The sequence below is a fragment of the Terrapene carolina genome, unplaced genomic scaffold (assembly GCF_002925995.2).
Source record: "Terrapene carolina triunguis isolate 2854851 unplaced genomic scaffold, T_m_triunguis-2.0 Scaffold287, whole genome shotgun sequence".
Lineage (NCBI taxonomy): Eukaryota > Metazoa > Chordata > Testudines > Emydidae > Terrapene > Terrapene triunguis.
The window spans coordinates 106,866-122,834 of record NW_020664638.1 but is presented as its reverse complement, the minus strand read 5'-3'; the positions used below and the strand labels follow the sequence as shown (position 1 = coordinate 122,834).

The window sequence follows — 15,969 nt, the reverse complement described above, 5'->3', positions numbered from 1 at the left end:
TGGGGGGGGGGGGCGGCGGGAGGCTTTTTTGCCTGGGGCGGCAAAAAAGCCAGAGCCAGCCCTGGCTATAACCCACTTCATCGGATGCATGGAGTGAAAATTACAGTAGGAAGGTATAAATACACAGCGCATGAAAAGATGGGAGTTGCCTTACCAAGTGGAAGGTCAATGCTAACAACTCCCATCTTTTCATGTGCTGTGTATTTATACCTTCAATTCATAGCCAAGGCATCTCTGGGCTTGCTGCATCAGTTATGGATGTAAAAAAAAAATGGCTTGAGCCCCGGCAGCTCTGTCATTACTAGGGTGACCAGATGTCCCGATAATATCGGGACTGTCCCGATATTTAGTTCCCCCTGGCTCCAGTGGGGTGGGGGTGGTGAGCCTGTGGCTGCTCTCCCCCCCCCCCTCCCCCAATGTGTTCCAATATTTTGTTCTTGTCATCCGGTCACCCTAGTTGTTACCAGATGTGCCCATTACTTTGGGGTATGCTCATTTATTTGGGTTACTCCTCTGGGGAAGGGGGTTCTGTAATCCTGTCAATGTACTGCTTGTGTCACTTGCGTTTTCATATGGAGTTCTACTTCTCCCTTCTGCAAGTCCCCTCCCAATGGAGCTATCCTGCAGAACCTAGGGTCCCTAGGGCTGGGTTTCTCCAGCCCCAGAACCGGATGAACACCCACCCACCCACACGTACATTAACAGAGCAAGTCTGAGCGGACCGGGTCAATCAGCACTGTCAAACTGACCCCTTATATGTCTCTGGACTCACTGGGCTGGAGGAAGCAGCGCTTTCAAGCTGTCTCTCCTTATATGCCCCTGGGCTCCATGGACTGTGTCAAGCAGCACTTTCAAGCTGTTACCCTTATGCGTCCCAGATTCAGCACGTCCCTATCCCCACTCCCCCAGCACAATTGTACTGGCAGTAACCTACTCGATGAGCAAACCCCACAGTATTTTGGGCGCTGCAGGGATCTTTAGCTTAGGTAAAAGAAGCGTTGCTGTAGAGTGAATGGGGGAAGCTAAAAACACAAACGAGTAAAGTTCAGCAAGAGAGAGAGAAGCAACCAACTTAACCATAGAAGTTATTTATTGAATAATAGTGATTACACAAGGAGGACTAAACCAACCTAACATACATGATTAAAGGTTAATACCTAAGGTAGAAAGGAAAACAGAGAGAGAGAGAAAGAGGGGGGGATCTCACCCTTTTTCTGGTCCCAGAATTCAGTGTGGTTCTCTGTTCTCCATTCTGTATGTAAATTGAGATGTCTTCCTGTCCCATCTTTCATGCAGATGAGGCTAGGGGAGTTGTCTTTGCTCTCCATTCTGTATGCTAATGGAGATGTCTTAACCTTGTCACCCCTGTCAGGTGGGGTCTAGGTGTGTCTCCCAACGCCCTTCACTGCTCTCTGCAAGTTTTCTTCCTCTGATGGGTTTTGGTTTAAGCAGAGGCTGGGGGGGGGGGGTGTGTCTTTCATGTAGGGTGACCAGACAGCAAGTGTGAAAAATAGGGACGGGGGTGGGGAGGTAATAGGCACCTATATAAGACAAAGCCCCAAAAAATCAGGACTGTCCCTATAAAATCAGGACATCTGGTCACCCTACTTTCATGAGTCGGGCTGGATACTGCACCCTGGTTCCCTGAGAACACAGAGGTGTCTGGTATCATAGTCATTACAAATTAAGCACTGAGGCAGCATAAATGGTGCTGCAAGCTACATGTGGGATGAAGGGTGTCCTTTACATGCCAACAGCACAGCGAGTGTAGCAGGGAAAGCAACCCGGTGATTGTCATGGGCTATACGTCTGTCGGCTGCCTTCGGCGAGGATGAGCCTCACTGTTTTAAGGCCTCTTCTGTTCCATCCCATTCTAGTCCTTCTTCAGATGCGGGCTGGCTTTGCTACAGACCCAGTTCTTCTCCGTCTGGCACCTCGAGGAGATGACGGCCACGTCGTTCAGATACGCGCAGCTTCCTCCTCCCTTCACTTCAAACCTGCAAATGGGAGACGACAGGGGAGAGCCAGTCAGCGCTAGGCAGAGGCAGAGAGAGTCGAAGTCAGAGACAGACCAGATTTCTGAAGGGATTTCCCTGTCCTGGACCACCACAAAGCTCCTCCCTCCCCATCCAGAGGGGGAATTTTAACAAGGGCCAAAATCAGAGCCGTGGGAGAAAGAGGATCAAGCCTGAATCAGAAATCAGGGTCCGTGTTGAGGTTCCAGGGGTCAGACAGGAGTCAGAATCCAAGTCAAAGCCAAGGTCCATACCAAGGTGCATGTTTAGCAGCCTGTTGAGCAAATTTAGCGCCGGTGAACTAACATGGAGAAACTTCATAGAAAGAAAGCGGGACTCACATGTTGTTGAATTCTGTCCCATCCACCCATTTCCAGGGCTGGCTTTCTTCCCGCCGCAGGCCGATCCAGTGGTAAGTGCGCCCCTTATAGCGCATCAGGAAAGCCTTTAAAACAAGGTGTTTACAAGAATTTGGTCTGTTTAGAAGCATTTCCATTGGGCCCACCATCCGAGTATGTAGATCTATTAAACCTCTTTGCAGTCTACATGGACCTCGGTGTGCAGCCTTTGTGCAGAGTGTAGCTTTGTAGGGAAAAGAGAGAATGCTCTGAAAAGGCCAGAGGTTGAGTTGTGTAAAACTTTTCACACAAAATGTCTTATTTTCCCCCATTGGAAAATGCGGATTCGGTGACGCTGAAACATTTCACGAATTCGTCAATTTCACCGAATTGTTCATTTTGCAAAAAAACACCCCAACATTTTATAAAAACAATCTCCTATGGTGATTTCCAGGGTATGAAATGAAAAGAAATGTTCAAAATGTCTTGTATTTAAAAAAAAAATAATCAAGAGATTTTGAAACGAAAAGAAATATTCAAACCCAAAAATCGCAACAGGAGATTATTTTAAATAAAGGACCATTTTAAAATGCTCGGTCTCTAAAGGAAACATTTTGTTTGACCCGGAATGACTTTTTTTCAACTTTTTTTATTCACTGAAAATGTTTCTTTTGTGATCTGACCCGAAATGAGGGGTGTTTTTTAATCGATTTTTCAAAGTGGCTGATGCACCAAAAAACACAGACTTTCCCCTCTTTACCCAAGAGCCTCTCTACTTCCCCTTGGGGAGGTTCAGGTGTAAATCAAGCCATCTTCTCGGCTCGATTCACCTTACTATGGCCAATCTGCATGGAAGTCCTGAACTGGGGAAGGAATAAGGTCCTCTTTCCTCCTCCAGGAGATGACCTGGGCTGGAGCTCTGCTGGGCCATTCCTTGAGAGGAGAGATTCTCCCAGAAGGATCTGAGGTCCCTGCAATCTCACACTGACTGTAGCACCTTGGGCCTAGCCAGGGCTGGGTTCAGTGGCCAGAACTCTCAGACAATGTCGCCTCCCAGTACAAGACGCACCAGGGCCCCCCACTGCACTTTCCTTTCATTTTTTTTTTAAAGTGTTCAAAAATACTGGAAATCATCACAAAACATTTCAATTGACCCAAAACGAATTTCGGGCCCTCCCAACTTTTCAGTTTGACGACAATTTCGAAAGATTTCCTTTTGAGTTTGCTTCTACTATGGTGCACATCCTCACATCGAGGGCGCCCCCTGCTGCCCGGATATGGCATTGCAGGGGACTTCACCTCTCATGCCCCCAGCGGCCGCTTCCTTGGCCTACAGTAGCCTTTCTCCGCCTGCCTCTTCTACTGACTCCCCCTCAGGATATTCTGTGGCTCGGCTGCCCACCCAAGTCACGTCAAGGGTTAAACCCCTTCCAGGGGCAGCATGAACAAGGCCAGATAAAGATTCAAAAAAGGCTTCAAATTAACAGCCCTTCCGCCCCTCTCCCTGGTTGTATCCTGCCTGCTAACCGCTAGAACAGGAGAGACCTCTCTCCTCTGCAATTTTCCCCCAGCTGAGTTCCCTGAGTCTACTTACAAGCTTCGGCTTCACGTTCCTTGCTGAAGAGGCAGGTAGTTACTACCCGCCAGGTGCAGAACATGATTAATTGGGTCCTTTCCCTTGCGTTGCAGGTGCTGGGGGCAAAGCCCCATCACAGCTGCAAAACAGTTTTTTTTTCAGACTTGCCAGAGAACCAAACAAACCCCAAACACGTTATTTGCCCCGGTCCCTTACCAGGTCCTGTGGGGTGTCGATCGCAGCCAGGGAGGCGCCGAGGGAAGAGCAGTGGCTCTGGCTGGATTCCCAGTTCCCTTCCCCTTCAGAGAAATAGTAGCATTTCCCTCGGTACCCGACCCAGCCATCTGGGCAGCAGGGCTCAGAAAGAAGAGACTCAGGGACACGAGACACTACCGCTGAAAATAAGAAAGCGACATAAGGTGAGAGATCTTTCCCTTTCCATCTCAGGGCCTGGGTCTCCATTGCCACACAGCGTGGGAGGGAAACACCACCCAAGCACCTTTTGCTCTCTCTGAGCTGCCTCAGTGACTGGCCAAGGCAGAGCGCCACGGGGGATTGGACCTTCTGTATCCAAGGGGAACAAGTAGAAATAATCCCCTCAGATCCAGGCCTGGCTGAGAGCTCGGGCAATGGCTTGGAGGGCAGAGGGAAGCCTCCATGCCCCTGATTTCAGGGGTGCTCTAGGAGGGGAGTGGGGACAAAGAGTCAGGACTCCTGGGTTCCATCCCCAGCTCTGGGAGGGGAATAGGGTCTAGTGGTTAGAGGCAGTGGTTGGAAATCAGGACTCCTGGGTTCTATCCCAGTTCTGGATGGGGAGTGAGGTGCAGTGGGTTAGACTGGAGGGAAACTGGGCATCAGGACTCCTGGGTTCTATCCCCAGCTTCCTTGATGTGAATCAGTGACAAAGTGGCTCCCCCCCTGTGCCTCAGCTTCCCTTTCTATAAAACAAAGGGATAATGATACCAGCCTTTATAGAGTTGTGATGGGGTGTGTAGACCCCATGCTGTGACAGCCGGGGAAAGAGTTAACAGACGGACCAGTTACTCCTTCAGCTGGGACTAAGGGGCCAGTTAGCAACAGCTGCAGTAAAGGGCTGCAGCTGAGAAGACTGGCTGCTGGAGAGGTTTCTGCTGGGAGCCGGACTTCCAGAGGGAAAAGACGGGAGGACACAGAATGCGGAGAGGTGGAGGTAAGAAGGAGCAAGGGCTTTAGCTGCTTAAACACAGGGTCCCTGGGCTGGACCCCAGAAAAGGCATTGCAGGATCCCCCCCACCACTCCCAGAAAGGGGGGCGGTCTAGGAAAACCTCCTTGAGAAAGAGAGAACAAGAGGCTGATGACCTGATAGAGGGTGATGGACCTTTTGGGCTGTGGGACTCAGAAGGGGTGAGATTACAAATGACCTGGAGTCATGAGAAGAGCCCAGAAATGAGTCCCAGAGGGAGGCTTAGAGGGCCTGGCCATTAGATTTGGGGGTGGGGAGGGGTAGTTTTGCACTTTTCAGCTAACTCTGGAAGGGAACCGGACTGAAGTGACCTGGCTGACCACAGAAGCTGCAAACCATTGCAGAACCAGGTGTTATAATAATAAATAATAATAAACAGATTTATTAACTACACAAGGATAGATTTTAAGTGACTATAAGTAGTAAGTGTACAGATCAAAGCTAAAACAGATGAACCCCTGCAATGCCCCATCCTGGCACAAGGGGGTGCTGTGGCAGTGAGCTCTAGGGATAAAAATGCCTATAACAGGTGCTGATTGAAGCCAGACATTTTCAAACCCATCCTGTTGTGGCAATTACAATTGGCCAGAATGTTCCTCTAAGTCATCGGGGTTGATCTCTAGGGGATAGGAAGAGGGATGAGAAGCCACGGACACTGAGTTTTTTCCTGCACCCGTAGCCAGAGACTTATCTGTGTGAGGAAATACAAACGGGGGGAGCGAGGACCTAAAACAAAACTGCGGCATGAACGAGCCATTTGCTAAGCTTCCCCTGCTCAGACACGTCACTTTTTACATTTTCTACATGTCCCGTCCTGCTCCACTACACTGTAGGGTGTATGGGGCGGGGGCTTTGTCATACGGTGCTGAGTTCATAGAGTTTATAGACCAGCCCTATAGAGCTCACAATCTAGAGTGAGAAAGGCTGGGGGAAAGGAAGGCTCATTCACCCCATTTTACAGATAGGGAACTAAGGCACAGGGAGATGAAATGACTTGCCCAGGGTCACACGACAGCCTGTGGCAGAGGCGCCATTTGAATCCAGATCTCCTGAGTTCCACCCCAGGGCCTTTCCTCTACGGCAGCCTCCTGCTGTACAGGTCACAGCTGTGTGTCCTGGGGCATTTGACACTGGGGAGGCATATAGGGTGCTGTTTGGAGATGGTGGAATAGGCACCTCTTTGTTATCGGAATTATATTAGTGCCTAGAGGCTCCAGCACGGATCGGGCCCCCATGGTGCAGGGCGCTGTATGCACATGTAACGACCAGATGGCCCCAGCCGCACAGAGCTTGCAGTCTAAATTTCGGCTAAAACGAAATTATCGGGGGGAGGTTGATTCCAGTCATTCTTAGCTCGTCCGTGGCTTTACTCCTCCCTGGATCTGGGAGCAATCTGCCAAGGAGCACTTGGGGTCACGGTCCCCATTTGCCAGGTGGGGGCATGACAGCATTCGCGCTCAAGCCTGCTAGGACATGTCACTGGGCTACGGGGGAGAGAGCGCATGGACTGTGTGACGCCCCCTGCTGCCCGCCCCAGTCCCGACCCTCAGCAGCCCTGCTCCCTTGTCCCCACCATCCTCAAGGGGTGATGGGGTGTTTCCGCCTCATTCCTTCCCCTTGGGTCAGACACCCTGCTGCTGGTGGCTCATGGAGGTGCACAGAGAACCTACCTTCAAGGGGCACCAGTGGTCGCTACAGCATTATGGGGTGGCTGAGGAGCTGCTCAACTGGGGGCCGTTTGGCCCTGGAGCCCCCCATACCTCCTCCCCCCCCCAGCATTGCAGGGTGCAGGAGCTATAGATCTGGGACTGTGACCACGACAGCTCCAGGGGGAAAGGGGAGACACAGAGACTCAGGCATGCAGGGCTGGCAACTCACCTGCCAGAGCTACTATCAGAATGAGGATGAGGATGATCATGATACTCATCAAGCATGTGACTGCAGCTCTGGCTTTACGGGATGAGAGATTTTTGAAAACAGCGTCGGGGGCATAATCTGAAAGAGAAAAGGCAATTAGTTCTCCCACTGGAGAGGCAGCGGAGCTGCCCTAGGAATTAGCTAAACAATCCCTCTCTCTGTTTAACACAACAGCCCTGGATGGGTCGTTGGCAGGATTTCAGCCCAGGCCTTTCTTAGGGCTTGTCTACACTGCCAAGTTGTCATCAAAACTTTTGTCTTTCCCGTGTGCTTAAAAAAGCCCTTCCCCGAAAGACAAAAGTTTTGCCGCTGCAAGTGGTGGTGTGAACCATAGGCACCGACTTCCCCTCTTTCCCCTGGGTGCTCAACCCTCCCTTTGCCCCCAGCCCCACCCCCACTCCACCCCTTCCATGAGGCACCGCCCTTGCCCCACCTCTTCCCACCCCTTCCCCACCCCCCATTCCAACCCCTTCCCCAAAGTCCCCGCCCCAACTCCAATATCTGCGTCCTCCCTGCCAATATTCCAACTCCTTCCCCAAATCCCCGCCCCGGCCCCGCCTCCTCCCGTGAGTGCGCCACGTTCCTGCTCCTCCCACCCCGCCAGAGCGTGCTAACGCTGCCAAACAGCTATTTGGTGGCAGCCGGGCGGGAAGCGCTGGGAGGTAGGCAGAAGAGCGGGGACGCGGCGCGCTCAGGGGGGAGGAGGAGGAGGGGAGCTTGGCTGCCGGCGGGTGCAGAGCACCCACTAATTTTTCCCCATGGGTGCTCCAGCCCCGGAGCACCCACGGAGTCGGCACCTATGGTGTGAACGTGGTTTTGTTGGCAGGAGAGCGAAGTGAACACCGCTTACGGGGGTGGACGTATTTTGTCGCTAAAAGTGCCGACAAAGAGCATTTACACCCACCGACTTTTAGCGATAAGGCTGTGTTGACACAGCCCTGTCGCTAAGAGCTGCGTGGTGCAGACAAACCCTTACTTGAGCTAAAGAATCCAGCTTCCTCAGTTCAGAAGCTGCTGCAGACTCATGTCCATACCGTGGCTAGCCACTAGAGGCGCCCTGTGTTTAGCATGGCCATGCTTAGGGACTGGAGTACTACATGCAATATCAGGCTAGTCCAGATAGCATCATACTAACGACTGTGAAACCAGCCATAGATAGCAAACATACTAATTTCTATCTTCGCGCCATGAGTGGGGTTTGAACCTGGGATCTAAAGGCATGAGTTGCTGCAGCTTGAGCTAAAGGGGCACGTCCTTGAAGGGTGTGCATTTTATATAACAACTTGGTATATGGATTGGGCCAGCTCTTTTACAGGCCCAAAGTCCAGAGTTTGGTCAAGAGACCAGAGGCCTAGCAAATAGTGATTAGCTAAAAGAAGCAGAATAAACAAAGATAACCTTGCTTGCTAAGACAGGCCTGGTCAGCAAAATTGCCAGATGTTGGAGCAATAACTGAATATTGTGTCTTATGCAAAGTTGCAAATAGAACAAAGCAGCCCTGTTTCTGTTGTGTTAGTTTCTTCTGTAGGGAGATGTTCTTCCCACACTCCAACCTTGAGTTCATGAAGGGTTGGCACATGTCAGTATAAGATATGGCCTCCTCCCACCGCCCTTTCCCAGGGACCAATGCCTGCCTTAAAACACAAAGGAGACAATCTTTATTGTCATATACTTTCACTGTTTCTTTGCTTTATCCCCTAGGAATGTACCTGTTGGACAATCAAAGGAGTTGCTCCATTCCTATGGACCCCAAATCAGAATTCAACATCTATATTTTATGCTAATACATTTAATTAAAGTACTAATTAAATGTTAACTTGTTAATTTGAAACTATGGGCGGAGACATTATGTAACCTTTAATCATTGGCTACTGTGCTATCTTGTCTTGCTGCTGGAACCTATCTGGGGGTGTGGGACTGCCTACCCTGTCACTTTCCCCCGCCCATGGAAAATCCATATATTCCATTGTAATCAATTGCTTGACAGTGTCTCTGAGCCTAATAAGCCAGGTGACACTCCGCCAGTGCTGTGCGTAATAAACTCCTATGCTTGACCTCTACACGGTGTGGATGTATGTCCTTCAGTCCTCGAATGTAGGAAGCAGTAGCAGACTTGTAAAATTCATACAAGATCCAACCTCTATAGACCCCACAGCGTGTTAACTAGGTATCACCTACACTATCAGCTAGACGAGTTACAACAGGGGCACCCAACCTTTTCAGCCTGACGCTGAACATATTTCAAAAGGTCGTCCTTTGCCATGTGCTCCCATAGACTTGGACAAAGACAGTCAAGCTTTGTAGGGAGCCAGCAAGGTAGCTCCAATCCCTCCCATTGCAATGCAGCAAGCAGCCAGTAGGGGTGCTGCAGGCCAAAAAGAAAAGCATCTACTTAAGAATGCTTGTGACACCAGAATTGCTCTAGATGTCTAAGATTCCTGCCTGGTGTGTCTTTCTCATGTGCTCCAGATGTAATCAGATCTGGGATCAAGAAGGAATTTCCCCCCCAGGTCAGATTAGCAGGAGCCTTGGGGGTCGGGTCTTGCCCTCCTGTGTAGCATGGGACAGGGGTTGCCTGCAGGGACATCTAGACATGTTTCACAAAGTTCTTGAACAATACCATCAACGGTGCCACCGCGAGATCTTCCAAATCAAGTGGGATGACTGACACACCAACAACAGTGTTCTGTCCCAAGCCGAAACCTACAGCATTGAAGCTACGATCGTCCACCACCAACTCCGTTGGGCTGGTCATGTTCTTTGAATGCCAGAACATCGATTCCTGAAGCAGGTCACATTCTCACAGCTGAGCCATGGCCAATGGTCGAGGGTTGGACAAGAAAACCCGCTTCAAAGACACCCTCCAAGCCAATGTGAAGAAGTACAATATTGACATAAACTCATGGGAAACCCAAGCCTTCGATCAAGCAAAATGAAAAAGGACTTTGTGCCAAGGATGCCAGTATTTCAAGATCCAATGGAGACAACAAGAAATAGAGAAAGGGGAAAGGAGAAAAGAACACTCCGCAGCCTGACTCAACAATCCAGATCCGCCCCTTCCCTTGGAAAATGTCTGCCCCAACTGGGACTAGATCTGTGGATCCCGGATTGGTTTCATTAGCCACCTGCAGATCCACTAGCAATAACTAGCTATCATTTTATTGGGAGACAATCATCCTCAAATGTCGAGGGATCTCCGACCTCCCTGGTGTTCCAGGGGACGCGGGTGTGATGGGTTCTCCTGGGGTACAACCTCAAACTGGGGTACCACTGAGCCCTCTAGCTTACTAACCTGGGATCTCTCTCGGCAATGTGATGCTGTGACAAGCTTCAAACCTCTCCAGGTACTGTATTTACACAGCCATCCAGAGGCAGGGACACACCCAGCTGCAGTTACATGAATGCTTTTGCCAGCCACTCATGAACCAACAATATAGAGGCTCCAGGCAATTCCCCCCAGTTCCCCAGCCTAGGACCCAAGGGCTGTACCATCTTGTCCTGGTCAGAAGCCTGAGCAATGTAAGTTCATTACTCAGTCCGCCCCCCCTCAATGTGGAGAGGACATGCACCAGTCCTTGAAACCTGAGCAGAATTCCCAAGCACTTCAACCAAAACACACTGCTTTAGGAAAAATATAAAATAGATTTATTAATTACAGAGAGATCGATTTTAAGTGATTATAAGTAGCAAACGTAGAGATCAAAGTTGGTTACCTAAAAAATAAAAGTAATATCGAAACCTGAGTTCTATAAACTGGACAGGATTTGAATCAGGCAGTGTCTCACCCTGATAGATGGTATAGTTCCTGAATACACAGGCTGGGATTCTTCTTTCCAGTCTGGGGCCACCTCCTCCGTTCAAAGTCTTTCTTCTCCAGATGTGTTTCCAGGTGTTGAGTTGTGGGGGGAGTGTAGCCAAGTGATGATGTCACTTCCCCTCCTTTATAGTTTCTTCCCCACTGTGTGTGTGCTCTCTCTGAGATGTCTCCATTGTATACAATTCCTGAGATAGATCTTGGGAGTGTGGATTCCTTTAGTGGAACATCAGTGCGTCTGGCTCCTCTATTGTTGCACCCGAAAGGCTGGTTGTGGGTGTTCCCAACCTCACAACATATTTCAGTCACACACCTGTAGCAAAACTTCATAACTTCTCATCCAATGACAGCACAAACAATCCAACAGGCTATTCGTGTTCAACAGATCAAGCCTTTTAAAATGATACCTCGCAAGGCATACCTTGTACAAAACATACCATAACTATATGCCAGTGGTGAATATGGGGGTTCCGGGGTGCTGCATTGATGGCACGTCAGTTTCTCCTGATCTCTGAGGATTAAAATACTTTAGTTTAACTGAAGTTATTGGCCTCAACGTAGGGGTATTTGGGTGAGATGTAGTGGTCTGTGCTATACAGGAGGCCAGGCTAAATTATCTGATGGCCTCTTCCAGCCTTCAACTCTATGAATCTATCTCTTGGGCTGCCAGGGGAATGTTGGGAATGAGTCAGAGAGACAGCACCCCCTACCTCTACTCAATAGCAGTAGGTCACAAGCACACACTTCATGTTATGGTTGTGGGATCCAGCCAATGGAGACACATTTTCAATCATCATCGAATGAGCACTTTTACTGAACACACAGAGCTGGATGGACAGTGGCAAACATTTTGTGAAAAATGTTGGGGGAGGGTTATTCTGGGTTGGGATTTTTTGCACAGACCACACCAAAAAAATCAGTTTCCAGTTTTGAGCAATGAAACATTTTCAGGACTTTGGGAAAAAATAAACAAAGTCTCCCAAAGGACACTTTTAGGGGGGAATGAATAAGAAATTTCAATCAGTTCTAACGCTACAGCTAGTTGAAATTTCCAAATTTCTGTTGGAAAATTCTGATTTGACGCTGTTGAAGCATTTGGGAGAAACATATTGATTTTGTTGAAATTGTCTAGGGGAAATGATCAAAGTATATCATTTTCACTCTATTGCATTCAACATATCGTTTTCAGCACAGTTGAACTTTCCACTGGAAAGTTATGAAAGTATATCATTTTCAGGACATTCTAATGAAGTAATCAATGTAAAACATTTCAGCAAGGTCTGTTCTATTCAAAATTGGTATTTATATCATGCTCATCATCGCACCTGAGTGCCTTCCAGCTGTGCATTAAGAAACGTGGCTACACATCTGTCACGTTTGTTCTCTCAGCCTCTCCCCAGAGGGAGAAGCGGGTGCAGTGGAGTGTCTCGTTGTGGCAGGATGCATCTTATGTTATTATAAATATACCCGTTGCTCTATGTCTAAGAGAAGGCAGGTCAAAGGAGTGTGCCTTACACTTGGAGTGGAAGGTGCTGAGGTTTGTGATGGTCCTTAGTTCTTGGGGGAATTCACACCACAGCCTGGGATCTGTACCCAAAGAAACTTCTGTCTCCCACACAGACCAGCGTTACCCTATAGTTGAGGGTTCAACTGGGCCAGAGGAACAGAGCTGTCCACCACAGTCTTCATCCCAGAGTTTTAGATGGGCTTTTAGGTATATTGGGCCCAGGCCACAGCGTGCCTTGAAGATAAGGATGGAGACCTTGAACAGTCATACGTGAAGGCTACAGTTTAGAGAGATTATTGGGGCCCCCCCAGTAGCTAGAAAATAGACCCTCATCCCCTCCCCTCACCCACATCCCTTCCCTTAACAGCTTAGACATCTGCTGCTTTTTAAATGTCAACACAAAACCACAGGTTTTGTTTATTCATCATGAGCTATTTTATCTGCCCAATCAAGTTCCGCCACCTAGTTCTGCTAGCTTCCTCTCTGACTCACCAGCTCTACTCAGCAATGGGGACCCCTGGGAAGCCCGGGGTATTTTGTGGTGCTGTCCAGAGACCAGCACTATGGACAACCAAAGGGTATTTTGGGACGTAGGTAGGAGAACAGCATGTGACCAAGCCTTCAGAGGCATAGGACAGGGTAAGGCTTCAGGCAGGCAATACATGCTTATGCTTTTAGAGCCAGAGATACTGGCTTCAATCCCCCCCGATAAACCGAGCAGGGACCTCGTTACGAGTAGATGAGGAATTGAAGTGCTTCTGTTGCCTAATTCATAGCGTCTAAAACCAGAAGGACCCCGTCTGATTAGTTTGGCCTAATACAAGCCAGAGAATTCCACCCACTGAGCTCATAATGTCTCTTCGAGTTGGAGCAGAGATGTTAGAGAGAAACCCAGTCTTGACTTAGACTCCAAGCAATGAATAATCCACCATGTCTTCAGACAAGATGTTCCAAAGGTGAATCACCCTCATCGTTAAAACTTCGCACCTTATTTCTAGTCTGTATTTATCTTGCTTCAGCCTCCAGCCATTCGATCTTGTTCTGCCTTAATTTTGTTAGCTTGAAGAGCCCTCTTCTCTCAGAAATCTTCTCCCCGCGTAGATGCTTATAGAACACGATCAAGTCAACTCTTAACTTTCCCTCTGTTAAGCTAAACAGACTGAGATTCTTCAGGCAGGTTTTTCAGACCTAGAATCAGTCCTGTAACACTTTTCTGAACCCTTTCCAATTTGCCAACATCCTTCATGAAGTGTGGACATCAGAAGTGGAGACGGTATCCAGTAATGGTCTCACCAGTGCTGTATACACAGATGACACCACCTCTATTTTGTTTCCCACCCTAAGTAGAGATGTTGTCTATAAGACACCCTTCCCCTGGTATTCAGCCCCAAATTTCCAGAAGGTTGAAAAGTTGCATGAGCCAAAAAACAAGGCATGTTTCTGTGTTACACCCACAGAAATCCTCATTCACAAGAACTAGGCGGGCAGCCACATGCCCCAGTTATTCAACTGGCCCCAATCACTGTTCAATTGCATGCATACATGTAAGGTTGTGCGTGTGCACAACCTTTGTCATGACAGGTTTTTTGGGGATGTGCCAGCTACATTCTAAAGCTTACAGAACTTGGCCCTTGGCTTTTCCCACTTCACATCCTGCCGGGGGGCGATCTCCCGTGGCTTTAAGTATCCTTTCTGTGCCAATCACTCCATCCATCTCCCTCCATCCGATCCCACGTCTCGTCCTGCTCTCAGTGGCATTATGGTAACGGTGACAGGTTGCACATAAATTGGGTGCTGGTGCAGAGGAGTCCACTGAGGTGACCAAGGCCCAGCTCCATTGTGGAATTTAGGCTGCTTCTTCCATGGATATGAGCCCAAATACCTTTTGTCCTCCTCCTCCCTCTTTGGAAAGTTTGGTTCTCTCTGTGACTCAGTGACACTCCCCAACTTTTCCCCAGGGCATTTATACTCAGTTGGTTACCTGGCTTTGCTCCTTTCTCTGCATCACCTTGGACTTTAAGCAGATTCTCTGGCTCAGCTTTCTCCTGCGTGCCTTTCCCCATCTCTTCCTAGGAGCTCTGGGGCATGTTTCGCTCTGATCAGTTGCCCTTCTTTGGGTGCTGCCTTATTCCAGACTCAGTGCATGTCCAATCAGCCGGAGGCAGACCCAGAGCCGAGCCCTAAAGCTCTGTAATATAACAACAAAGAGTTTTTACAAGCTGTGACTTCTGCAAAACTATGTTTTAGTAGCACCTCCTCTGCCCAACTCATCCCCACCCCATTTGTCCCTTTCAACAACCAGTTGCATCCTGTCGGACCCCTAGATTTTAAGCACTCTGGGGCAAGGACTATCTGCTTCATTACTGGTATGTACAGCGCCTAGCACAATGAGGCCCTGACGCTTGATTGGGCTTCCTGGACTCTTCCATAAGATAAAACAATAATGATGTGATTTAAGGGCTAATGAGCTTTATGGGGATCTTTTGTCATTCATCCTCTGGTTCATTAATACATCACTCAGAACAATGGGTAGATTAATAATAAATCTTCCTTTCTCCCACCCGTTGTCTATTTAGATTGTAAGCTCTCTGGGGCAGGGACTGTCTCTCCCTGTGTGTCTGTGCAGCGCCTGGCCCAACGGGGACCTGATCTCAGCTGGGGCAGGGACTGTCTCTCCCTGTGTGTCTGTGCAGCGCCCGGCACAACGGGGCCCTGATCTCAGCTGGGGCAGGGACTGTCTCTCGCTGGGTGTCTGTGCAGCACCCGGCACAACGGGGCCCTGATCTCAGCTGGGGCCTCTAGGCACAGCCATAATACACATAATAAATAAAAATAATCTGCATGTTCTTGAAAGACTGGGACTGTTTATCTCAGAGAGGAGACAAATAAGAGTGATATGATGGGAATCACCTCTCGTTATTTTATATTGTGTCTATGATGTATGTTAAGTCCCCCTAGTATGTTTTTTTTTTAAAACAGACCTTCTTTTGCAGCTCTTTGGTCACATTTTTGACAAATCCAATTCAATAGTAATACCTCATGCATTTCATCAGTAGATCAGGAAGCACTTTACAAAGCAGGTCAGGATCCTTATCCCCATGTTACAAGTGGGGAAACTGAGGCCCGGAGCCCGGAAGTGACTCACCCAGCAGACCAGGGACAGCGCCACTGGAATAAAGGCCAGTACGCACTAGGCCACACTGCCTTTGCAGCTACGAATTGCTAGCTTTAGGACCTGTCTCCTCTGGAAAAAGCCAGACACTTTAACCACCAGTGTCAGATGCAGAGTATACAGTACTGTTTGGGGTAGGTTTGCTGCCAGGCCAGGGCTTGCCTGGACTGGCTGGGACAAGCACTTCTGCTGCTGCACCTTGGTAGTTAAAGTGTATTCCAGGAGCAGCTGCTCCCAGTGTCAACAACACCCACACAAGCTTTCGACTAGAGAAAAGGCTTTTGTTGGATAGTGATCTCCCTAGCGCCATAGAAATGAAAGCCACTAAACAATGCTCCAAGCTTTATTTACGCTTGCCTTCCTGGTTGGCACAACGTAGCGCAGCAAAGCATTTTCAAAGGGACTCA

At 48.9% G+C, this 15,969-nt stretch overlaps 1 protein-coding gene across 1 annotated transcript in view; it reads right to left on the bottom strand.

Annotated features, from left to right (window-relative positions):
• Positions 1-1,873: 1,873 nt before the first annotated feature.
• LOC115271297 (C-type lectin domain family 2 member B-like) overlaps positions 1,874-15,969 on the bottom strand; it is a 35,448-nt gene continuing 21,352 nt past the window's right edge. The window contains exons 3-6 of the mRNA XM_029912856.1: positions 7,031-7,147; positions 4,146-4,324; positions 2,357-2,460; positions 1,874-1,997 (exon numbers count right to left, since the gene is read on the bottom strand). Coding sequence (XP_029768716.1) covers positions 1,874-1,997; positions 2,357-2,460; positions 4,146-4,324; positions 7,031-7,147 — 524 coding nt within the window. The remainder of the gene's footprint in view (positions 1,998-2,356; positions 2,461-4,145; positions 4,325-7,030; positions 7,148-15,969) is intronic.